General features: G+C 47.3%; 2 protein-coding genes and 1 long non-coding RNA gene across 15 annotated transcripts in view; 1 reads left to right on the top strand and 2 right to left on the bottom strand.

Annotated features, from left to right (window-relative positions):
• Positions 1-3,228: 3,228 nt before the first annotated feature.
• Positions 3,229-7,678, top strand: SPAG4 (sperm associated antigen 4). 2 transcript variants are annotated; one of them, XM_035005692.1, is made up of 12 exons: positions 3,229-3,594; positions 4,092-4,196; positions 4,488-4,554; positions 4,722-4,783; positions 5,024-5,067; positions 5,385-5,410; positions 5,531-5,639; positions 5,900-5,975; positions 6,145-6,260; positions 6,609-6,776; positions 7,285-7,374; positions 7,487-7,678. In XM_035005692.1, exons 1-12 carry the CDS (start codon positions 3,285-3,287, stop codon positions 7,634-7,636), a joined length of 1,323 nt encoding a protein of 440 aa, XP_034861583.1. In that variant the 5' UTR covers positions 3,229-3,284; the 3' UTR covers positions 7,637-7,678. The 2 variants fall into 2 exon arrangements, with proteins under 2 accessions (XP_034861583.1, XP_034861584.1); XM_035005693.1 differs by having other exon boundaries at positions 3,229-3,575.
• Positions 7,679-10,961: 3,283 nt separating this feature from the next.
• Positions 10,962-25,302, bottom strand: part of LOC118011424 (RNA-binding protein 12) — a 35,288-nt gene continuing 20,947 nt past the window's right edge. For 8 of the 12 annotated variants that reach the window (XM_035006207.1, XM_035006205.1, XM_035006210.1 and 5 more), the window contains 15 exons: positions 16,441-16,569; positions 16,164-16,343; positions 15,940-16,014; positions 15,785-15,856; positions 15,554-15,634; positions 15,296-15,385; positions 15,096-15,182; positions 14,878-14,964; positions 14,725-14,784; positions 14,515-14,648; positions 14,358-14,412; positions 14,055-14,148; positions 11,884-12,017; positions 11,498-11,734; positions 10,962-11,297 (listed from right to left, as the gene is read on the bottom strand). In XM_035006207.1, coding sequence (XP_034862098.1) covers positions 11,157-11,297; positions 11,498-11,734; positions 11,884-12,017; positions 14,055-14,148; positions 14,358-14,412; positions 14,515-14,648; positions 14,725-14,784; positions 14,878-14,964; positions 15,096-15,182; positions 15,296-15,385; positions 15,554-15,634; positions 15,785-15,856; positions 15,940-16,014; positions 16,164-16,343; positions 16,441-16,569 — 1,656 coding nt within the window. In that variant the 3' untranslated portion in view covers positions 10,962-11,156. Of the gene's footprint in view, positions 11,298-11,497; positions 11,735-11,883; positions 12,018-14,054; positions 14,149-14,357; positions 14,413-14,514; positions 14,649-14,724; positions 14,785-14,877; positions 14,965-15,095; positions 15,183-15,295; positions 15,386-15,553; positions 15,635-15,784; positions 15,857-15,939; positions 16,015-16,163; positions 16,344-16,440; positions 16,570-25,302 lie in introns of those variants that run through there. The other 4 variants (XM_035006213.1, XM_035006211.1, XM_035006212.1 and 1 more) reach the window with 3 other exon arrangements.
• LOC118011426 overlaps positions 23,430-25,302 on the bottom strand; it is a 5,771-nt gene continuing 3,898 nt past the window's right edge. The window contains exon 2 of the long non-coding RNA XR_004679464.1: positions 23,430-25,287. This is a non-coding gene — a long non-coding RNA (uncharacterized LOC118011426). The remainder of the gene's footprint in view (positions 25,288-25,302) is intronic.

The following is a 25,302-nucleotide window of genomic DNA, read 5'->3' on the forward strand; positions in this document are numbered from 1 at the left end:
CCCTCTGCCCGTCTGCCCTCCTGCCCACCTGCCCACTCACCCCATTCACCTCTGATTCAACTGGACTCACCCAGCAGGTTCAGCAATCCCTGCCCTTTAGTCAAACACACAGGCAGGCCTGGAGGTCATGGGTGGAGAGGGAGCCGAAGGACTGAGAGAAGGGGGTAAGGTCCCTGTGGTTAGCTCAGTCCTCCCTGCCTGCACCAGCTTTAGCCTCCATCCTGCATGCATCCTGATGAAGTGGGAGCTGGGATAAGGTGGAGATGGAGTTAAGGAGAGAGACAGAACCCTAGTCTGTCCCCACTAGCCAGTGAGGCCTCAAGGGCACTGGTCTCATGATGCTCCTTAATCATCTCTCTGTCCTCAATGCCCCGCTGAGGGTCTGGTATGTGGTAGACCCTCAAAAAACTGACTAAATAAATGGATGGATTAATAAATGAATCCCCTAGCCCCCAGCATTAGTTCGGTAGGCACTCAACACATTTGAATTAATGAGTGGTTGAATGTATGTCCCTAGCTTGCACACAGCAGGTGTTCAGAACACTTCTTAATCAGGAGCCAGAGGCCCTTCACTTGGGGACTTGGGGTCTTACTAGTGGGACCATAGATAAGCTTCAGGGGGTCTGAAAATTCTTGAAATTGTCTATTAAATATTGAACAATTGTGCATTTTTCTGGACATAGAGCTCCTTGCTTAGGTTAGTAACCCTTAAACAGATGTGCAGTACATTTACCGAATGAAGGAATGAATGTATATGGGAGTCTCTACCCATGTGTGATTGTAACTGTGTGTTGAGTGCATATCCTGGCCATCCATTTAATCACTGTTTAACGACACCTGCTATATGCAAGACTTGTGCTATGCCACCATGTAGGGGAAGGGTGCAGCCACAGAGGTGAATCAGACATGTTCTCTGTCTTCCAGTAGCTTCACAGATTCCAACACCAAACAAAGTGTAGGAAGACTGCAATTCCCATCAGACCACGATAGGGTCAGGACTCAGGAACTCAAGAGGAGGGAGGCCAGAGGCGCTTTCCCTGAAGAGACAGTGTTTAAGATGGGCTTTTGAGGGGACACCTGCCTGGCTCAGTCGTAGAGCATGTGACTCTTGATCTCAAGGTCATGAGTTCAAGGCCCCCACTGGTCATGGAGCCTAGTTAAAAAAATAAATAGGTAAAATAACATGGGCTTCGAGGACAGGAGTTGAGCAGAGAAGGATATCCAGGGGAAGGAATGCAGGGTGGGTTCCAGAACCTGAGATTTGTCATTTTGGCCTGTGTACAAGGAATGTATCAGGCAGCAGCAGAGATAAGATTAGACCTTCAGAGGAGCTGGGTCTTGCTGTGTGGCCTTGAGCCAGACATAGTCCCTCCTTGTGCTTCAGCTTCTCCAACTCAACAGAGGGGTTGGAAAGCCCTGTTCTACCTCGTTTTCCAGGTGTTAGCTGCTCAAATGAGCTTTGAGGTCTACAGAACACCAGACAATCAGGCATGGGTTGTTCTGTTTTTAAGTAAGGTCCAGGTTAGACCTTAAGGCCCCAGATGTTGGGGGAAGGCTTCACCTCCCCAGTTGACAGATAGGGGCAATGGGATCCAAAGGAAGGCAGAGAGGGGACCAGAATTCTTAGCTTGCAGTGTCTTGGCCTTTCCCTCCCTTCACCCCTGAACTCTGTGGCATCTAATCAAGCAGGGTATTGATGCCACCCCTCTAGAAACTAATGTGGGCATTTCCCCTTCTTTTCTTTTTTAAGATTTTATTTATTTGAGAGGGAGAGAGAGAGCAAGCAAGAGCACAAGAGCAGGGGGAGGGAGAAGGAGACTCCCCGCTGAGCAGGGAGCCCCATGCTGGGCTTGATCCCAGGATGCTGGGATCACCACCAGAGCCAAAGGCAGATGCGCTCAACCAACTGAGCCACCCAGGCGTCCTGGGCACTTCCTCTTCTGGGCAGGAACACAGCCTGGCAAGTTCTCGCTCCCTCTCAACCCCTCTAAGAACTGTCACTTTCTCTTCCTAACATTCCAAAGAAGATGGGATGTGGCAGAAAGTACTGGGCTCGAGGGCAAGATTTTGGAATTCTAATCTCTATCATACACTGTGTGGACCCTAGAAACTTCTTTCCCCTTTCTGGATCTATTTACCTAGCTGTGTAATGTGCATAGAATGCACTGCATTGCTTTTCAAAGTGTGGTTCTTAATCAGGATCACACATATGGTTGTTAAAAATGCACATTCCTGCTCCCACTCAAGAAATGCTGAAGTAGAATCTCAAAATGTACCTGGGAACCTGAATTTCTATTCTGTTGCACAGTAGGAGTGTGGGAACCTCTGGTCTCTTGGCTGTGACCATCTGGGATTCCTCATTCCATTTTTCACAATGCAAGATGGATGGTCTGAGTGTGGGTATGGTGGTTGATGGGTACTGAATTCTCACACCACGGACCTCTGGTGAATATGCGTTTGGGAGAGGGAAGCACAGATCCCAAGGTCAGAGTTCTCTGGCCTGAGGACTAGGACGAGTGGAGGGGCCCAAAGGGTTTGCCAGGCAAAAGAAAACTAAATGTTTATTTAGAAGTGCCCTGGGTGACTCCCTGCCTCTTCTTCTCCTTCTCCTTCTTCTTTCTCCTTCTTCTTCTTCTTCCTCCTCCTCCTCCTCTTCTTCTTCCTTCTTTTTTTTTTTTTTTTAAGATTTCATTTATTCATTTGACAGAGAGAGAGAGAGCGCGCACACAAGCAGGGGGAGCAGCAGGCAGAGGGAGAGGGAGAAGGAGGCCCCCCACTAGGTCCTGGAGGATACACTAGTGAACAAGACAAAAATCCCTGCCTTCATAAAGTTTATGTTCTGGTGGGTGTGACAGGCAATGGATATGATATGTATGTAAGTAAAATATACAGCATCCTGGTGATATGAGCTGAGGAGAAAAACTAAGCAGGAAGAGGGATAATCTTTTATGACAAGTGCATAAGATGGGGCGTTCTAGGAAGTGATGTGATGTCATCGCTTGCTTTAACATGGGAAAGAGTAAGAGACTGCCATGGCTCCCGGGGACGTCACGACTAGCTCTGTGACGCACCCTCAGGGAGTACCGTAGAGACCCTCGGCTCCTTTATGACGTCAGCAGCCGGGCTCAGCTACAGGGGAGAGGGTTGAATCCGGCCGGGGGGCCCGCCGGCTGCACACAGGGTCCGTGGCGTCCCGGCGGCGCACATCGGCTGAGGGAGAGCCGAGGGCCGCGGCGGCGGCGGCGGCGACTTTGGCGTCCGTGAGAGGGCGTCCCGGGGTCAGGATGCGGCGGAGCCCTCGCCCGGGCTCAGCCACGTCCCCTCACAAGCACACGCCCAACTTCTACAGCGACAACAGCAACAGCTCAGTGAGCGTCACCTCGGGGGACAGCAGCGGGCACCGGTCAGCTGGGCCGGGGCCCGGGGAGCCCGAGGGCAGAAGAGCCCGGGGCTCGAGCTGCGGTGAGCCCGCCTTGAGCGCAGGAGTGCCCGGAAGAACCACATGGGCTGGAAGCTCTCGGCAGAAGCCGGCGCCTCGGAGCCACAATGGGCCGACCGCCTGTGGCGCGGCAACCGTGAGGGGCGGGGCCTCGGGTGCGGGCGGGGTCGAACCCGGGAGAACTGAGGGAGGGGGCGGGGCCCAGGGGCGGGGCCTGGCATGGAATCGGGATTAAGTCTATCTGGATACCCCCTAAGGGGCGGGGCCTGTAGGGCGAAGAGGGGGGGCACCAAATACGATTCCCTAAGGGGCGGGACCTCGGGGTGTTGGACGGTCCTGGGAAGGGGCAGGGAAATCCTGTGATTGGACAGCACTGAGGAGGCGCGGCCTCGGTGTTAGCATAAGTAGCTATAGAGAAATAGGGCAGCACCAAGACTTGCCTGGGGGCGGAGGCTTCGTTCTGCAGGGGGACCAACGTCTTGACTTAGCAAGGGACCTCAGAGTGCTGAGAGAGACCTAGGGTGGGGATGCGGTGGGACCAGTGCCCGTGGAGGCTGCCCCGCTTCTGGGCTGGGGAACCTGCGGCGCGGTCTCGGGGGAAGAGTAGACCTGCCTTGCGCAGGGCCCCAATGGCGCCCTTGGGCTTCCGCAGAACCGGCTGGCTCTCCCGTAGTCTCTGAGGAGCAGCTCGACCTTCTCTCAACCCTGGATCTGAGGCAGGAGATGCCTCCACCGCGCGTGTCCAAGAACTTCTTGAGTACGGGCCAGGCCAGCCTGGAACCCCTCTGACCCTCTGGCTCCCCTCTCTGAACTCCAGTTCTCATTTCTGAGAGACCCTGCTCGTTCTGAGCCCCGATGCCATGTCAGTCTCCAGCCCTTTCCCTGAGCCCGATCCACCTTCTCTGAGCCTGAACTCATTCTCCTTGCCCCCATCTAATTCTCCTAGACCACCCCTCTCTTCCCAAGCCCCTCCTGAACCTCAAACCCCACGCTCTCTGAGCCCTTCTTCATCCCTGCCCTCCCTCTAAGCCTCCTCTCCTCTCCCCAGACCTGCTGTTGCAGGTGCTGAGCGTGTTGCTGTCCCTGGTAGGAGACGTGCTGGTCATTGTGTACAGGTCAGAGGGAGGGAATGGGGCGGGGAGCAGGGCCGGACCCGCGGAGGCTTGAGCATGACTCAATCAGACCTGGCTGAGTCGTGTCCGCGGATGCTGGGTCTAGGGCCCGGCATGGGGCTGCGGTATGCATTAGGGTCCGGGGCCTCAGTCTCCCTCTGATTCTTCAGGGAGGTCTGTTCCATCCGCTTCCTGCTCACGGCTGTGTCACTGCTGAGCCTCTTTCTGGCAGGTGAGGGGGTGGAGAATCCCCTGGGGCCCCAGCCCTGGTTGTTTTGCAGCCAAACCCGGCACATTTTCTTCTATATCCCTCAGCCCACTCAACAAGTTCAGCTCCTCACAGTCCCCTTCAGAGCCCACTAGCCCCCTCAGACGCAGCAGCCCCCCTCAAGCCTTTTCTCTCCTCACTACCCCTTTATGCCAGGGAAACCCTCTCCCTCGGCTTGCCCTTAGACCACTCCTCTTTCTCCAGCACTCTGGTGGGGGCTGCTGTACCTGGTCCCTCCTTTGGAGAATGTGAGTCAGGGCAACTGTATCCCAGGGTGGGTGGTTGGCAGGGTATGACCCTGGAGATTGTGGGGGTCCCCTTGGCTGGTGGGAGGGGGACAGCGCTGGAGGCTCTAATCCTAAGGAAGGGATAGAAACAGATCTCTGAAGGACTGTGCCCAGAGATGGTTGGGGGTCTCTGAGAGGTCCTGGCAGGTCAGGGAAGGGAGGGGGGAAGTCCTCAAAAAGAAGGCCCTTTGAGTCCAGCTGCTCCCAGGCTGATGTGGGAGAAGAGAGTGGGTGGGAGCTGAGCAGCGCTGTATTTTGTCCCTCCCTCCCTCCAATAGGAACCTAAGGAGATGCTGACTCTAAGGTGAAAGAGGGCTACTGGGGTGGGGAATTAGGGGGCTCAAAGGCGCTTCTGTGCGGGGCCTTACGGGAAGTGCCCAGGCAGACAGTGAGCCAACCGCGCGCGCCAACCTCCCGCCCGCAGCGAGTACCACGAGCGCGTGCGCTCCCAGGGGCAGCAACTGCAGCAGCTCCAGGCCGAGCTGGATAAACTACACAAGGAGGTGTCCAGCGTTCGCGCAGCCAACAGCGAGGTGAGGCCTGCAGTCTCTTGTCTGTCCAAAGTGTCGCCCCGTGGCTCCGCACACTGCTCAGTCCAAGGTCCATCTTGGAAGCCCCTTGCGGAGCCCCGTTCCATGGGTCCCGAGCGGTAAACCCCGCCCCAGAGCCCTGACTTGGGATTTCTCCCAGGGCCCACAAAATCCAACCCAGAGAACCGAGTCCCAGAACTCTGCCCCCCCAAAAATCTGCCTGCAAGTTCCATCCCTCCAGGACCCGCCCTCCCTCTTTTCAGAGAGTGGCCAAGATTGTATTCCAGAGGTTGAATGAAGACTTTGTGAGGAAACCCGACTATGCGCTGAGCTCTGTGGGTAAGACCCAGAGACACTGCAAGACTGAGACTCAGAGACACGGAAGGGGGCGGAGACATTGACACAGACCTGCGCACATGCCCGGACCAAAGAGACCGACCTCGGAGACCCTGCCCCAGCTGTCTGTCAGGCCTGGGAGCCTCTGAATGATGGCTTCTCCCTGCTCCAGGGGCCTCCATCGACCTAGAAAAGACATCACACGACTATGAGGATGCGAACACTGCCTACTTCTGGAATCGCTTCAGCTTCTGGAATTACGCGAGGCCGCCAACGGTTATCCTGGAGGTGGGCCTGGAACCTGGGTCCCAGAACCAGACCAGGGGCGGGATGCTTGGGAAAGGACCGCACAGCTCCCTGGAGGTGGGACCCGGCGGAACTGAGGGCGTGGCGCTAGGCGCGGCCCTGCCTGGCAGAGGATGGGAGCGGCTGGAGGCGGGGCCTGGTGGTGCTAGGGACTGGGGCACCGAACAGGATCTGGCTGGACACACACCCGGGCTCCGGGTGGAGGACTGGGCGGGGCCGACGAAGAGGTTGAGCTGAGGGGGGGCGGGGGAACCTGAACCAATGCCCAGGCTGGGGAAGGGCCGAGTAGCTCTGTCGGTGGGTTCTGAAGGTCTACCTGCTCGCCTGCAGCCAGATGTGTTCCCTGGGAATTGCTGGGCTTTTGAGGGCGACCAGGGCCAGGTGGTGATCCGGCTACCGGGTCGTGTGCAACTGAGCGACATCACCCTGCAGCACCCACCACCCAGTGTGGCACACACCGGGGGAGCCAACAGCGCCCCCCGCGACTTCGCAGTCTACGTGAGTGGGGATGAGGCTAAGGAGGTGGGGGATTTTGCCTAGAAAGTACCAGTCATGAAAACTGGTGTCACTATCTGAGTCTTCGCTTGCTTATCTATAAAACGAAGATACTACCACTCGCCTCTCAGGCCTATAGGTTATAATTACAACCATATCCAAACATTAGGTATGGCTTTATTGAGCGCTTATTCTGTGCTTTGCTTTACATGGATCATCTCCTTGCATCCAGTCAACAACCTAAGAAGTGCTATCATCTCCCCCTTCACTGATGAGGAAAGTAATGCTCAGAAAGGGGATCTTATTTGCCAAAGTCACATAGCTAACAATTGGCCAGACTAAACTGCAACCTGGTTTCTAGGAGCCCTCATCCCACACTACACTACCGTAACACCAGAAGAGAAATGAGAGCGTGCATACAACTGCTGCCATAGTAGGTCCTCCATGAAGTTGTTTTCTCCCTCTCCCACCTGTGCCTCACTGTTCCCTCTACTCACTCTTCACCCACCAGGGCCTCCAGCTTGATGATGAGACTGAAGTTTTCTTAGGGAAATTCACCTTCGATGTGGAGAAATCAGAGATTCAGACTTTCCACCTACAGGTGTGTGTCTCTGGGGGCTAGGGTGCTAAAGGAACGGGCCAGCAAAGGAAGACTGGAGAGGAAGGCAGCCCTTGGGACAGCAGTCCTTGGCATGATCCATTTGTCTCCCCAGAACGACCCCCCAACTGCCTTTCCCAAGGTGAAGATCCAGATTCTAAGCAACTGGGGCCACCCCCGTTTCACATGCTTGTATCGGGTCCGAGCCCATGGCATGCGAACTTCAGAGGGGGCAGGAGACAGTGCCACAGGGGAACCCCATTAAACATGCTGATTGTTGAAGTAGAGTGCAGGTCTGTGTTCAAAGAAGCTGGATCCATGCTGAGGTGGGGTGGGGAGGGCTCTGGTTGCCTTTGGTATATAAATATGGTGGGGGGGGTCTACTTTCCAATGCACCCTCTTAATTTGGAGAAGTTCAGATCAATATGAGAGCAGCTCATGTTTATGGAGTACTTACCATGTGCAAGAGATGGTGCGCTGGACATTCTACATTATTACATTCTAACTAATCCTCATAACCCCAGAGGGGGAAACCGCCCAGGTCACAAAACACTCAAGGGAACAGTGCCACAGTGGAACCCAAATCTACCTTCTTCCAGAGGCCACCCTCTGTAACTCAGAGCTGCCAGTCAACCTGAAGCCATATTTGTGCACCTCACTTCCTACCCCTACCCTCTGGGAAAGTCCCCCCCCCTCCTGCTAGGTGCAGGTGGAGAAGCTAACTACCCCTTTTCTTGAAGTAAACACTCAAAAACTAAGGAGTCTTGAGAACCTCTAGGAAGCATCAGAGTCAGAGTTGATGCAGGCCTGGTAGCCCCATCTCAGCTGTCTTTACTGCAAGGCCCAGTACAAGTGGTGTAGTGTTCATCAGTCCTTGCCATCAGGGAGGCTGACGGGAGGGAGGATGCTCCAGCAAACAATTTCTTTATTGATCCAAGAATTCTTTACTCTAAGGATCAAAGTAGAATTGGAAGAATAAAAGATGGAGGAGACAGGCATCAAAAGATTAAGGAGTTCTACCTGGGCAGAGAATAGAAAAGGGGGACCAGCTTGAGCAAAGGAACATGCACCATCTTGCCTCTTAGGATCCTTCCCAGTGTGTTCATGCATTGGAAGAATATACATATAGATTATGAACAGCGGTTACATCTCTAGGAAGTGGAATGCATGAGTATGTGTTAGGGTGAAGCACATATCCATTCGTTTAAATTTTCAGGATATTACTTTTGTAATTTACTCTACTGAGGGGTGCCTGGGTGGTTCAGTTGGTTGAACGTCTGCCTTCAGCTCAGGTTATGATCCCAGCATCCTGGGATCTCCCTCCTGCTTCTCCCTCTCCCTCTGCCTGCTGCCCCCCCCCCCCGCTTGTACTCTCTGTCAAATAAATAAATACAAGATTAAAAAAATAAAATTAAATAAAATTAACTAAATAAATTACTGAATGCTCTCAAAGCCTAAGTTTAGAAATATGAACTAATACAGCTTTTCTGGAGGACAGTTTCACAAGAGGAACCAAAAGCCTTAAAATTTTTTACATTCTTTAATCATAGTAATTCCATTTCTAAGAATGGAGCCGAAGGATATATCAATGTAATCAAAGATAATACTTTTAAGGATATTCATCACACTGTTGTTTATAAAGAGAAAACTGGAAATAGTATATAAGAAGATAAACCAATTTTTTAAAAAAGGTTTCATTTGAAAGAGAGACAGAGACAGAGACAGAGACAACACGAGCAGAGGGAGGGGTAGAGGAAGAGGGAGAAGCAGTCTCCCCACCGAGCAGGGAGCTTGAAATGGGACTCAATCCCAGGACCCCAGGATCATGACCCGAGCTGAAGGCAGACGCTTAACCAACTGAGCCACCCAGGCACCCCATACAAGAAGATAATTTATGCTACAAAAATGTGTCCAAAAGAAATGGTAACATTTAGGGCGCCTGGGTGGCTCAGTTGGTTAAGCGACTGCCTTCGGCTCAGGTCATGATCCTGGAGTCCCGGGATCGAGTCCCGCATCGGGCTCCCTGCTCAGCGGGGAGTCTGCTTCTCCCTCTGGCCCTCCCCTCTCTCATGCTCTGTCTCATTCTCTCTCTCAAATAAATAAATAAAATCTTAAAAAAAAAAAAATGGTAACATTTAAGGGAATGTTTAATATCATGGAAATTAATGATATATGGATAATTTCTTAAAAAGCAACCTAGATTGTTATATATAATAAACTTCCATATCAAAAGAGTTCTATGGATCAGAAGATACTATAAATGAAAAGGCAATAACTTGGGAGGAAATATTTTCAACATGTATAAGAATAAAGGCTTAAACAACAAAAATACCTATAAATAGGCTATTCAGGAGAAATATAACTCACAAACACATGAAATGGTACCTCACCTTCAAAATTAAATAAATTCAAGCTAAAAATGAAAGTATTTTTTGCCTGTCATGTTAACAGATAAAGGGACAAAAGACTGTTGTTATGGAGGGCAATTTACAGTATCTATTAAAAGTTTAAATATTCATATTCCTAGCATTTCTACTTCTAGGAACATCCTTCAGAAATAGTGGTAAATGTACAAGGATATTCATTACAGCACTTTGTAATATTGTAAAATTGGAGGGGACCCAAATCTCAGTAAATAAGGGATTGGCTAAATAAGCTATAAGATACTCATACACAGAATAATATATATGCATTAAAAAGAATAAGGTCACCAGTAAGTTCTAATGGGTAAGACACCCAAAATATTATAAAAACAAGGTGCAAAGAGTATGTATAATATCCTTAGGAAAAAAAAAATGTCAGACCTAGGAAAGAAAGGAACCCTCACCTGCTCTATTATACAGTATTTATATTTGAAATAATTTTGTACTAACTAGCATACATTTTAAAGCATCTTAAAATAATATGTATAGGGGGCGCCTGGGTGGCTCAGTCGTTAAGCGTCTGCCTTCGGCTCGGGTCATGATCCCGGGGTCCTGGGATCGAGCCCCACATCGGGCTCCCTGCTCCGCGGGAAGTCTGCTTCTCCCTCTCCCACTCCCCCTTGCTTGTGTTCCCTCTCTCACTGTGTCTCTCTCTGTCAAATAAATAAAATCTTGAAAAAAAAAAAGTATGTATAATATCCCATTTTTATAAAATAAAAAAACATGTATATAGTTTTGCATGATGGACTAAAAAATATGCACCGAATATTTTTTTGGCACATGGGAGTTTGGATATTATTTTTTCTGTATTTTTTCTTTTATATGAAAATACATATTAATTTTCTAGTAAGAAAAAAATTAGCTGTTAACAAGATTCAGGCTTGCAGCCTATCTTTAGGATCAGAAACACCACTGCTCCCTCCTTGTCTCTGTTCCCAGCTCAGCCTTGTCCTAAGGCAGGGCAGGCTGGGTGTTTGGCTCACATTCAATCCTACAGAAGTGTCTCTAGGCTTCTGGCCTGGAATACCCAGTTTCTTTGCCTAGGGCTATGATGTCAGAGGTATCCTTCACTCAGCAACCTCTAAGGGGGATAAACTGAGACTCAGGGAAAATAAACATGGCTAATAGTAAACTCCCACTCAAAAACACAGAGTGGTGGCAAAGCAGTGGTTTTCACTGATCTTTATTAAATGAAGGATTCCAGGGGCAAGCAGGAGGGATCAAGAGCAACAGCAAGAGCAAATATAAAAGTATAAAATGTAAAGTGCAGCACTGGGCAATGTGTGCAGGATTGAGCCATGCCCACAGGGACCTTGGGTACACAAGGCTGAGGACGAGCCATAGCCCACCCTCTAAGGGAATCTAGGCCTGAGGAGCCTGTGCAGGGCTCTTGGCTGGGGGTGGAAGTGGCTTGAATGGGGCCCAACCTTGGGCCTTGAAGTAGGAGACCAGTTGTGTGGGTATTTCTGCGAGCACAGTCTGTGCCAGTGTCTCCCGAGGGGCCTGCCAGAAGAAAAAGGGCAAGGTCAGTGGTGATCCATAATAGCTTCCCAAAGTTTACATTTCATACCCAAAAAAGGATACAAAGGATATAAACCCCAACACCCAACCCTGCCCCAATGCAAGGGTGAGTATCCCCACTTGAGAGAGGTGGAGGGATAAACTCCCAGCTCTGGTCTGCCCCCAGGCTTGTCCCCACTCACATTCTGGAAGCGGCGGTAGGGCACGAACTGCACTATGTCACGGGCAGCTGCCTCCCCGGAGCGTGCACGCAGGGGCCCATCATCAGCATCCAGCTGCTCCATGGCCTCGAAGTCAGCACCACCCACACCCACGATGATCACTGACATGGGCAGGTGGGAGGCACGCACCACAGCCTCACGTGTAGCCTCCACATCTGTCACAGCGCCGTCAGTCAGCAGCAACAGCACCAAGTATTGCTGGGGATAAGTCCATTCACAAACTGAGGCAGACCTAAACACCCCAGCCACACATTCCCATACTGATAAGAAGTCTCTTGTTACATATCCCTGAAGGGAACCCTTGACCAAGACAGCACACCACCACCACTACCTCCCATGATCCTCACCGAGGCAGTCCTCTGATGTGCAGCCTGGGTTGCCAACCTGGCCACATGGTTGATGATGGGTGCAAAGTTGGTGGGGCCATAGAGGCGAACTTGGGGCAGGGCCTGGCGGTAAGCATCCACAATGCCCTGGATGCCTAGCAAACGAAGGCAAAAAAAACTGTAAAATACCAATCCTGACATCAACCCACCCTGGCCGAGGAGATTTGGGAACCTGGGTGCATTTCATTCAATCACCCCTATAACCCAAGGTACTTAACTTTATCCTACAGATGGGAGAACTAAGAACAAAGAGAAGGGCACTTGCCCTAAATCACAACTTGAGTTAAATTTGATTAAGGGGGTCCCCTGAACAAATCTAAGATAGTTAAGCATCAGATTATAACCCACTTAATAAAATAATGAATTATAATCCATTTAATAAGAATCTCTAGATAATTAATTAATGGGAAAGAGGAAACTCTTAATAAATGTAGGAGGAATTACAAAATCTTTGACAATCACCGATTGCAAAGATCATCAATAGGTGCTAAAACTATAGGGTACTAGTTAATGAGTAATTGGATTTTTTTTTTTTAAAGATTTATTTGACACAGAGAGACACAATGAGAGAGGGAACACAAGCAGGGGGAGTGGGAGAGAGAGAAGAAGGCTTCCCGCGGAGCAGGGAGCCAGATGCGGGGCTCAATCCCAGGACCCTGGGATCATGACCTGAGCCGAAGGCAGACGCTTAACGACTGAGCCACCCAGGCGCCCCTGAGTAACTAGATATGGATATAGCCTCATGCTATCTTCCCCAAAGATACTTATTAATTACAAATGCGGACAAACCTGGTAGACTCTACCTTAACCAAGTGATCGAAGTTAACATGACTGGTAATAGGATAAATCAACATCAGGGCCTCCTGACATGGGGTACTGAGAGAACACGTAGCATCGCTTCTGTAATATGCCCACCAAAAGTGCATAATCTGAATCTAATTATAAAGAAATATCAGGTAAACCCAAACTGCAGGACATTCTACAAATTATCTAGCCTGTAATCTTAAAAAATGTCAATATCATGAAAGACAAGAACAACTCTGGAAGACAAAACAACCAAATGCATTATGTGATCTGAGATTTTCTTTTACTGTAAAAGACAACTGGCAAAATGAATAAATCCTAGATTGGATAATGGTATTGATGTTAATCTCCTGATTTTGAGAACCGTACTGCAGTTACATAAGAGAATGTCTTTGATTTTAGGAAACATACACTGAAATATTTAAGGGATGAAGGGTGCAAAGTTGGTGGAGGGAGGAAGAGGAAGGGAGATGGAGAATCTGAGTGACAGAGAAGAAGGTAAACAATAGCCCCTGTGACCCAGGCCCTGACCCCTGAGCTCCAATGACCTAAATCCCCTATAACTACTATCACAACTTTTCTCTAAGTCTGAACTCAGGTCAAAAACCCAGGTCACATCAGGTCAAGTTTTCCCCTTTAGTTTGTTGCCCACGTGGGGGTCCTGGGGAATCATGAGGTTTGGCCATCTCTAAACAAAAGGGCTTGGGCAAAAAGCACCCTGAAAAGAGCTGCACCAAGGCTTCCACTGATGCCCAGACCGGTACCAGTGAGCTTCCAGGCAAAGATAACAGCTACCATTTTTTAGAGAGTGCTTAGTATGTGCCAGGCTTACTGCTTCAAAGTTTATATTAAATATTCAATATCCTACAGTATTTATCGTTTTTATGAAGCCAAAGCACTCTGGTCCCAAGTCACATGGTTTTAGAAAGAGGCAAGAAAAAGATTTGAGACCTAGATTTGAGTCCAGAGACCTAGCTCTAAAATCCACTCCTCTGGGGGCGCCTGGGTGGCTCAGTCGTTAAGTGTCTGCCTTCGGCTCAGGTCATGATCCCAGGGTCCTGCTCCATGGGAAGCCTGCTTCTCCCTCTCCCACTCCCCCTGCCTGTGTTCCCTCTCTGGCTGTCTTTCTCTCTGTCAAATAATTAAAACCTTTAAAATAAAATTAAAATAATAAAATAAAATAAATAAAATAAAATAAAATAAAATCCACTCCTCTGGACAACGGAGTCAGGTATCTGCCCCATTACCCCCACACTCCCTTGTCTGCATAGGCTTGGCCTTCTAGGTGTGGACAGATCTGCCTTACGGTGGAGGTTGAAGGAACTTACCTGGGCAGTAGGGGTTACTGGGGTTGAAGTTCAAGGCAAATTCATGGGAGACCTGAGGGCAAGAATGAATATGAGGTTCTTTCTCCATGACCATCTATGTGCAAAGAAAAAGGACACTATGGTATATTCCAAGCATTGTATAGGAGCTATGTAGTCCTGAACATTTATTATACACATGCCTGTAGGGATGCATCCCTGCATCTCCACATAAAGTTGGGTGCCACACAGCAAGTCGACCACATCCCCCCAAATCAGGACCCTGACACTGAAAATAGGAGTTGGGGAGGCAAAAAGAGTGCTCACCTGCCAATCGGGGGGTACCTGGGCCCCAAATCCAAATGCTGGGAATAGCTTGTCCCTGTGGGAAGACAGTGAGTTGGAGAAGAGACAGGAGGGGACTGTGAGCCCAGAGGCTTAAGCATCTGCAGGGAGGGGGATGGGCAAGAGAAAAGTTACTCACGAGTCATAGTCCTGAATCACACTGCCCACACTCCACAGTGCTGTCAGGTACTCGTTGACCCCTGTTGGGCTCAGGTAGTGCAGGGAGTCCGGGGAGGAAGGATCTCCATTGGAGCCCGTGAAGTCAATGCCTACCTAGGAGGGGAGGTGGGGAGCTGAAGACCACTCTGAGACCCAGATCTGTTCTCTTATCCCTGATAAAGCAACTTACAGTGAAGTTGATTTGACAGCCTCCCATCACATAGTCCAGGAATGAATACTGTGTTTCTACCTGCAGATGAAACCAGGATCATGGCTGGGGTGAAGGGGTTGGGGCCATGGAGCACAGGGGTCAGAGCCTGGGTCACATGGGCTATTGCCTCACCTGGCAAATCTTGACACAAACAGTCCCAGAGTTCTTGTAGCTTTTCTTTTTCTGCTGTTTCTCAGGGTGGATACATTCAAACTCAGCCTGGTGAGGAAAGAAAAATTAGGGTAGGAAACTCCCAGAGCATCAGCTGGAACTGGCCTGCCCTCCCTCTCCCCCTGGGGCTGCAGTCCTTTAGGCCCACCTTAATACCCCTGAGCAGGGCTGGCACTCACCGGAACTGCTTGCAGCTGGGCCAAGCTGGTGTAGAAGGTACCAATGAGATCATGTGAACCATCACTGTCATAGTCTGAGCATCGCACCTGTGTGTGGGGGGGGAGTGGGGGAAGGTGTGTATGTGTATACAGAGACCAGGGGTAGGGGGCAGGTGAGAATAAATCCCTCCCCATGTCCAGTCAGGAGGCAAACTCCTCACCTGGATGGGTGTGCTGGGGTCTCCCCCACAGAAATGCTGAAGGGGAACAGAGAAGCGCTTCCATGTAGGGTTCAAGTTGTTCTTGATTACCTGAAGGTGGAGAGCAAGGCCTCTAGTAAGCTCTGGGCTGGCATATGGGGAGCTGTCATCCTTCTCTATCCATATGCAGTCTCTTTCTCCCTGTTCCAAACCTTGGTAATCACAAGCCCCAGGAGAGTCTCTCCTACCCCACTCCACCCAATCCCAGGGGTCTCACACCTCAGATCTGTATGCCAGGTGCCATTTCCCATCACCCTGACAGAAGAACTCCAAGAACGGGTCCGATTTCCCCAGGAAGTCCTGTCAATGCCACAGAGACCCCAGTGTAAGACTCAGGGAGAGATAACCATTTTGCCAGTCCCCAGCCCCACCCCCCTTAGTTCTAAACCCCCAGGAACACCATTCCTGCCCCTTAATTCTTAAACCCCCAGGGCTTCCTTCCAGACACACCTTCTTATCTAGGTTTCTGGCCTCCACCTCCATGGTCACTATACGATTATCCTTCATCTCTTGAGCAGATACCTAGGAAGGGGAGGCAGGAGACTGTATCCCCTCATGAATTCCTCATTGATGTAACCCTCCTCCCCCACAGAGTTCTTCCTTACCGTGATGGTCCCCCGCCCAGCAGGTTTTCCAGGCTTCAGCATCAAAGGTAGAGTTATTATATGGCTGGACACAATCTGGGGCAAAGCAGGGGTGGGTGGGGGAGCAAAATCTCAGGCAGGGTTAGATCTTGCTTGGCCCCCACCTCCACATTCCAGACAGTCTGGGCTGTTAGGGCTCTTACTGAACATATGTCTAAAGTATTTTAATCCCTAGCCCTACATACCTGTCCTAGGGAACACTCAGCCCCTCCTAGGAAGTCATCATCCCCCAGGTCAGGTGTCTTGTTGTCTATGTCATAAATGCCAAATCGGAGCTTCTGGACTGTTTCAAAGTGGTACTCAAGCTGCAGGGTCTTGGAGAACTCGGGGCTCGAGCAGTTCCGTACTCGCTCAGTTCGGCCAAGCTGTGGGCAGAGGCCAGTACCATCACAGTCACCCACCCTCTACCCTCAGAACAGTCTAACCGTCCTCCACAACTTTAACCCCCAAGGCCCTTCTCACCTCAGCCCAGCTGCCCCCTCCCACATCCTGTAAAAGGACGCAGAGTGGGTCAGACTTGGAGCCGATGTCCTTGTCAATGAGGTGGTCACAGGAAATGGATAGCTGAACCAAGGTCACACAGTGGGCCATCTGGGAAAGAAAGGACCTGAGTCAAGCATTGAGGACCCTTCTCTACCCTTCCCTGACTATATGTCCCAGCTTGGGAAGGCCAGCAGGCTTCCCCCAGGCAGGGCTGAGCCTGTATCCAGCTCCATGACACCGAAGGAAGAGAAGGCCTTAGAGCCTCCATATTCCTCTAATCCCCTCAGGTGAGCTCAGTGGGACAGGATATGGTGAGTACAATCAACCCTGATAAGATGCAGAAAAAGTATATTGGTCTTCATCAACAACTTTGAGCCCAAACTGGTCCTCACCCCAAAAATCCCTATAATGTTCCCAAGACCCAGAATCCAACCCTGATCTTCTGAGACCAATGAATCTCACTCTGACCCTTTACTGGCCCCAGATCAGACCCTAATCAAAATTCTAATCCCAACATGACCATGATCCAGATCCAACTCCCCAAAAAAGTTTCTTCCTCCAATGATTTCTCACTAACTCTCAGGCCCTGCATCTTGAGGTAGTGTTAGGATCCCAACTGATTCTCCTAGTGGGTAATCAGCTACTCATGGCCAACTCACTAGTCTCACTGCCACTACCCAGTCCAAGCCACCGGGCTTATCGCATTAGCCTCTTTAACTGGTCTCCCTTATCCTACGCCATCCCCACCTCCACCTCCATCCTCACACCAACAGACTATTCCCAATACAGCAACCAGGGTGATCCTGTTAAAACGTAGGTCAGGGTATGCTACACATCTGCCCAAACCCTATAATGATTTCCCATTACTTAGAAAAAATGCAAACTCTACCATGGTCTCCAAGGTTTTGAAAGATCTAGATCTCTCTAACCTGATTTCCTAACACCTCTCTTGCTCACTCCATTCTGAACACACAGGTCTGCTTGCCTGCCATTCCTCAAAGAAGCTTGTTTCTTCCCTCATATTATCCACATGGCTTGCTGTTTCCTCACTCCTTCTAAGTCTTTATTCAAATTCATCTTCTTATTATGAAGAAAAGGCTCTCCTTTTCTAGGTACTTAACATTTCAACCTTACTACTACTGAGCATCACATACCCGTTTTCCTGCTTTTTCTTTTTAGCATTTATCATTGATTGTCTAATATATAACCTCTCTTCCCCACTAGAATGTAAACTGAAGGAATGTAAACATGAGGGAAGGGATATTTGTCTGTTTTGTTTATTGCTCTATCCCAAGCACCTAGATAATATTTGCTGAATGAAATCCAAAAGGCCATCTGCAGCCTCAGCTCCCAGCCCAGCCATCTCCAAACTGGCAATCAAGGAGCACCAACTTTTCCAATTTACTCATCTCCTCGGCTGAAACACTATCTTCTTGCATGGATCACCATAACTCCCATGTAAACCCTCCTCCTACAGTCCCCATAACAATTACCCTCAGACTCCTTACTATCCCTGCGTCCCGCTGACCCATACACCTGCAGACTGTACCAAAAGTGCAGACGACGTCAGATCTCTCACCCAGCTTCACTCAGCACTCCAGGTTTCCCAGCGCTATACCCCAGGATGCCTCCAGCCTTAGCCTCCCCTAAACTGACCCTCAGTCAATCCTTCCCCCAACCTAGCCCACAGTTAGTGCTGCTCCCATCTTGGCGCCTCATGGTCTCCATCTGGAGTGCTATTATCAACCAACATTGGAATGACTCTTAAACTTTGGCTTGCTTCACATACTGCCTGTTCTTAGCACCTCAGTCTCTGCTTGAAAGCATCCAATGATGGAAAATCCACCACTCTTCTAATCCATTTATATAGTCCTGCTCCATAAAGTCCTACCCAAACCAACTCAAGTCTGTTGGAATTCTCATTTCTACACATTTGTCCTATTTCTCCCCAGTCTAATCTTCCACAAGGAAAGCCTTATTCCATCTCCCTCTGAGAACCCATCTGATACTTGGAAGCAGTGAAATCCCCAGCTAAAATCTGGACAAAGAGCCCCAGTTCTTTTCAATGTTGCCCCTAGAATGTGGCTTGTAGACTCTGACCTGCCTGACCATCCCCCCTTTGGAAGTTCCCTACGAACAGATCCAGAGAAAAACACATACTCCCAAAGGAGTGGGACCACAACTTCCCCAAGTCACAATCTGACTCCATGCTTCTCACTTCACATGTTCTCTGAGGCAGTGTTTGCACAGAACAGAAACAAACGAAGAATGTTCATTTCATTATTGCTGAAACCAGTAAAACACCTGAGAACACTTAAAGGTCTATCTATTGGGTACTAAGTAAATTATGGTACATTAAAACAATGGAATGCTGAGCAGCAGGTAAAATACAAGGCAGAACTATATTATATTGGTATTATATGAAAAAATAAAGTCACAAAAAATGGTAAGAAAAGTATGACTCCATTTTAAACTTCAACTGTATGTGTATATACAATAGATTTGAATAGGTACACAAAATAAATATACAGAAAAATGGAAGGCACACCAAAAACTACAACTCAGAGGTACACCTCAGGGAAGGGGAATGAAGGTGAGGATTTTATAATCTCTATATACTTCTGTATTATTTCAATATTTTATAGTTTATTTTGTGTTTTTTAAAGGACTTCATTAGCTTTTTTCCCCAATCCACAACTCAAGTCCTCTTGACTATTCAAAGCCCTCTGGTTTAACAACCCCTATCTAACTTCAGGGCTCAATGTCTCTTGCCTCCTCACTGGCTTCTCCTCCTTAACAATGCCTCAGCTAGTCTTCCTTGTGTCAGCTTCCAGAGTTTCTACCTTAACTAGAAGTCCTGCACAGATGCCCATGGCCCTTAGGTTGAGAGCCAAACTCCCCAGCAAGGCCACCTTGTGGCACAACTCCAGAGTACATCTGCACAGAATTCAGTAGTTGTGTAATATGGTGACCCTGCATCCCTAACTCAGCCTTCAAAGCCCTTCCCAGTCTGCTCTACCTCCTGCTATTCCACCACCCAACCAACTAGTCATCCAAAGCTATTTCTGGTTCCTGGAACATACACACGCTGATACCTTTGACTTTCCTGTCTAACAAATGCCTTGTCATCCAAAGTTCTGCTATATTATTGCTTTATGAAGCCTCGCCCACAATCCCCAAGTAAAATTTATTGTTTCTCCTCTAGATGATTACATGGTTTCCTCATCATCTTCCTTCAAACACACACAGACACACTTCTGTGTTTATTAGCCAAACAGAAACTAGACCATACCATTTCTCTGTTTAAAACTCTGGGATGGCATCCCCAAACACTCAAAAGTCCAAAGTTCTTACTGTGGTCTACAAGGCCTTCCCTGAAAGACCTGACACTTAACTAATCACCTAGCCACACAAGTATGTTCCAGCCAGGTTTCATTTCTGACCCACATACACACAACATCAATCTCATTCCCTGTATCAGAGCTTCTGCACTGTCTTCATCCATAGACACCTGAGAAAATAAGCTGTATTAGAGTAGGAACCATGTCTGGTTTGCCTAATCTCTCTATGTCCAGTATCTATAACAGTACCTACCCAATAGCAGGTACTCAGTAAATTAAATATTAGTGATATAACATTGAAACTGCCATATCAAAATTTTGACTTTTGTCTGTCTACCCTCATAATCTATGGTCTCCTTGGAACTAGGGCTGGGTATTATTTCTGTATCCCTAGTATCAGTGCTTAGTATGTAGTTAGTAGCCATAACCATTTGCTGAATAAATGGTAACATTTGCTTTTGCTCAACTCAAACTTTGAGGCCTTTTCCATTTGAAATACTGTCCCAGCAGTAAGTCTTCTCTATCCTTATCTTATACAACTGAGCTTTAAAATTTAAATTCAGGACTCCTGGAACTCAATATTAAGTGACAAATTTAAAATGGGCAAAAAAATTTTGATCAGATACTTCATAAAAGAAAATAGATGAATTAAAAATATACAAAGGAAGAGTGATCAATAGCACTAGTCATCAGGGAAATGCAAATTAAAACCACAAGATACTATCACACACCCACCACAATGGCTAAAAGTAAAAAAACTGACAATGCCAAATATTGGCAAGGGCATGGAAATCTCATACATTGTCAGTGAAAGCATTAAATATACCACTTTGGAAACTGTCTGGCAGCTTATTAGAAAACCAAACACACATCTAGTCCAAGAGCAATTCCACTCCTAGATTTTTATCCAAAAGAAAACATTATGTCCACAAAAAGATTTGTACAAGAATGTTCATAGCAGCTTTATTCATAATAGCCAAAAATTTGAAACAGCTCAAGTGTCCATCAATATGAGAACGAATAAACCATCATGTTTATACATGTATTAGAAAACTGCTTGGTAACAAAAAGAAACAAACTATTAATACCTGCAACATGGATGAATCTGAAGCATAAAATACACAGATTCCACTTACAAAGTTTTAAGACAGGCAAAACTAATCTACAGTGAAAAAAATTCAGAATACTGGTTGTCCCTCCCATGTCCCCCAGGGGAGGGGCAGGTATCAACTGAGAAGCAACAGGAGATAACTCTAGGGGGAATGGAAAAGTTCCTTATCTTGATAGGAATGTGAGTCATGAATGCATTTTTCATTTTCATCTAACGGCACACTTAAGGTGTATACATCTTATTGTATGTAAATGTTACCACCTCCCCCTGCCCAACAAGCCTGTACGAAATAATGAACGCAAGACATGTTGAAATATTTATGGGTGAAGTGTGATGTTTGCAATTTCTTGAAATGCACCAAAAAAATAAAATGGATGGTTATGTGGTAAAACAAATATAGAAGCATTTAAATTGTAGAATCTATTTCCTGTATAATTTTTTCAACTTTTCTGTACAAAGTTTTCACAATAAAATGCTGGGGAAAAATTTAAGTGGAGGACTCAAAGTGGAGAACTCTGGGTTTATCCTTGACACTTTGTTGAGAACTACAAAAGTATTACCAGTAATTATCTGTGGTGGTGAGGTTACAGGCAACAACGGGAGCTGCTGCCTTTTCCCTCACTCTGACTTCTCAGAAGATCCCAGACAGAGAGGCTTTTGATCTGGGGAAGACATACGGGCAGTGGGCCAGGTGCTTCTTCTGGTGCTAGGCCTCAATTTCTAGTAGACAAGAGCATTCTTTCCTAGTCTATTACCATGTCTACCCTCTTTCCCCACAATTGGTCCTGTTCTATCCTTTCTCAGTTTCTTCTTGGACCAGACTAAAACCCCAACCAGAATGTTGTGGGCCTACATGTGCATATGGGACTGGATTCCATTTCTAAGAGACCAGAACTTCCTGTGCTACCAGTTTTATTCCCAATCTCCTTGCTTTGCTTCTCATTGGAATTAGCAATTCTTTATAAGCAAATCTTTACAATATGTACTTTTCTATCCTTTGAGTCATAGTCCCTTTAAATTATCTAATGCCTGGGATTATTAATCTCTCCCAAATCCTGTTGATCTCCTTTAGAATTTATTTCCAAGCCTACCTCTGTTTAGAAATCTTACAGAACTAAAATTCCTAGTTCATGTCGCTCTTCTGTCCTATATCTTTTGAACAGCTACATCCTTAAGCCAGACTCATTTACTTTTCACCTAGTGCCATCATAATTAATCTCATGGGGGCTTTTACTCCAATTTTACAAAACCATATTAAATACCACATTTAAGTGAGTCAATAAAAGTATCAGAAATTTTCTCACTTATTTCTGTAAGAGAGGTCTGGCTAATATTTGCCAGGTGTGTGTGCGCTCTCTTCTGAACCAGCATATCTTGCCTGGATGCCTGTAAATCTCCTAACTGGTCTCTTAATTTCCATTCTCAGTTCAACAAAGTCACAGACCTTCTCTGACTCCAAACCAACAAAAACTCAGCTTCTCATAAACCTATCAAAATGTGCAACTTGTTTATCTATTACCTCTAGTAGACTATAAATTCAACGAGAAGGGACCAGTCTTGCTCCAATGTCTTGCTCCCATTCTAGTGACTCACACATAGCAGGTGCTTTGTAAATATTTGTTGAATTACTGCTAGGAAAGGAATGATAATCCAAGGATCTTCGAAATGACCCAAATCTAGTCCTGGCCTGCTGCTGAAGCCATCAGGGGAGAAATGAGCTTTTTAGGAACACTCAACACAGAAGACTAGCTTATTTCTATGTGCTCTCAACACTCCCAACCTTTCCATTTGGTGCTAGTCAGGAATTGCAAACAGAAATAACCAAGTATATAGCACCAATCTTTTCTGCCTTTGCTTTCTAACACTTGAAGCTTTGTTCTCTTCTGCTCTCCCTTGTAGGTTGCTTTCCTCTGCTCTTCTCCATTGTTAGAAATAAAAAGGAACCGAGTAATCCTTTAAATCCAAGTCCCTCAATTCAAGTCAGAGAGATAAAATGTAATTTAGCTAAGGCCACATACATGGCTAAACAAAATGAGGACCAAAACTCAAATATTCTGACTCCTATCTCGTCTAGAACTTTGGACTATAGTCATACCCTCCTCTCCTGAAGAAGTTTCCTTCTTATATCCAACAGCAATGTGATGTAGTGGGCAAGAGTATGGGTCCTGTGGTGAAGTGACCAGGCTCCAAATACTGGCCTTATGTCTCTCCCTAGCCACAATGAGATACTACTCCCCACCAAAACAATGTCCTACCTATGTAATTTAGGCAAAATACTAAGCCTTAGGTTCCTCAAAACTGGGGGATATTATCTTTTCTTGGAAGATTCATATAATGTATGCTAGGTGCTTAGCACAGTCTAGAACTATTATTACCAATTAGTGTTAGCTATTATCATCATTCTTCAAGCCTAGCTCTCATATGCTCTTTTTCACAATATCTCCATCACTCAACAATTTCTCACTCTGGACTACTATACTCAATCCACACCACAACTATACTGTCAATTTTTCCAGCTCCTCACCTGTCTGTAAAATAACATCCTTAGATCAAACACTGCTTCAGCATCTCCTATTTCACACAGCATAGACCTAAGCACATGATAGCAATTCAAAGCACCTCGAGGGAGGCTTGCAGCAGTGTGCTGGAGCAGGCTTGTATGGTCTTACAAGAGACAAGTGTTAAATATTAAGTAATTTTGTAAATGAATCTGGTAAAGTTTTAAGCCACAGAAATTGGGCAAATGATAAAATCAGAGCTTTCCTTCCCACAGCTAGCTGGTTTACCGTTGTTGATAGGGAAACCCACTCTGCCAAAAGGGAGTGACTTGTCCATTTTCTAGGGCATCCCCTCCCCTGCCTTGGAGATTCTAATTCTGGTCTTCATAAATCCATGAACACCTCTCTTCTCCTGGATCCAATTCAGTGCCAGTCAAGCTGAAACTCATTGGTCTTTCATGCTCAGGTATTACACTGCCCTCTTCCCTTCCCAAAAGCCTAACAAAGAAAGGAACCAGCCTTCAATCCCATTTCCAGGCTTTGAAGAGGAAGAATACAGCACCACAATGTCCGGGTGCCAGGATCACTGCTTCAACAAACCAAAGCCATGATCACACTCCTGTTGCCTACCTTGGCATGCTGGAGCAGCTCAGATGCTCGATCAAGTCTTGAAAGCCAATCAGGAAATTCTCCACAGGCTCCCAATGGGCAGAGCACCACCCATGGAATACTCTTTTCCCTTCAGATTGAAAAGATGAACTACGCCCATCACCACTGTTCCTTTCCTTCTCTGCCTCAAGGGACATGGGTAAGGTCAACAAGTTTTTCTTTACCCCTGCTTATCCCTTTATAACTCAGAGATTCCCCAAATTTAAATTAGCAGCCCCAAAGACAGTCCTCACAGGTCACAAACTGAACCAAATATGTAAATCCTTACTATAAAACTATACATTCTTTTTTCACACATATGACTACAGGCTACAAAAATTGTGTTTAAAACTAAAATTTTAAGCAATAATTTAGTTTAGATCCACATTAATACTAAGTAGTCTGACTGCTACTGTATTTGGCAATTCTGTAACACTTAAAATGTGAATGTCACACAAAAGTGAAAAGCAGGAAAATATGGTACAGTAAATGGTCACAGGGTGTCCCATCCCGTTTTATTCTGTGAAGGTCAAAAAAGTTTGGAAGTCAAACTACAACATCCCCAGAAGACTTACCCAAAATTGAACAACCTGTGTCCAACTCTTCAAAGAGAACCTAGCTTGAGGAGCAAATTGGATATGGGGAAAGAAGGAAACTGAAGAACATATGGCCTTCAAGCAAGACAGGACAGTATTGGAGTGAGAGTTCTTCTCTGCCCTAGGACTCTGAATGTGTTTACACAAAGCCTCCACCCGCCCACTTCAAAATAAACATCGGAGTACTGGAGCAAGACCAGAATCCCTTCCCCAGCAGGCTCAAGACCCCTGACAGAAGAGTGCCACCAGTGGCCTCCCACATCTTCTCCCAGAAGTCAGGGACAGGCAATGGTTGAAGGAGAGGCTCTGCCTTTGGAGTCAGGCAGGCAGCCTATGACTGAATAATCTCTGTTTACCCTTACTATTAATGAGACTTTGAGCAAGTTACTTTGCTTCTCTTCCCCTGGATTTCCCCACTTGTAAGGTGGGGAAAATAATAATAGTGTCAATTTTACAGGGTTATTGTGAGGATAAAATGAGGCCAACCATGCAAAGTATCCCCTCCCTGACACTAACAGAGTAAGTGCCCAATAATGTGTTAACTGCTCCTCTTCTCAGGGCTCATAAATGGATCCTTTGTACCATTATCTACAACCAAGGAAAATGCCTCTGGTCTACCTGCTCCAGAGGACCTAACTGGTGGGAAT

The sequence above is a fragment of the Mirounga leonina genome, unplaced genomic scaffold (assembly GCF_011800145.1).
Source record: "Mirounga leonina isolate KUSES-001 unplaced genomic scaffold, KU_Mleo_1.0 Mir_150, whole genome shotgun sequence".
Classification (NCBI taxonomy): Eukaryota; Metazoa; Chordata; class Mammalia; order Carnivora; family Phocidae; genus Mirounga; species Mirounga leonina.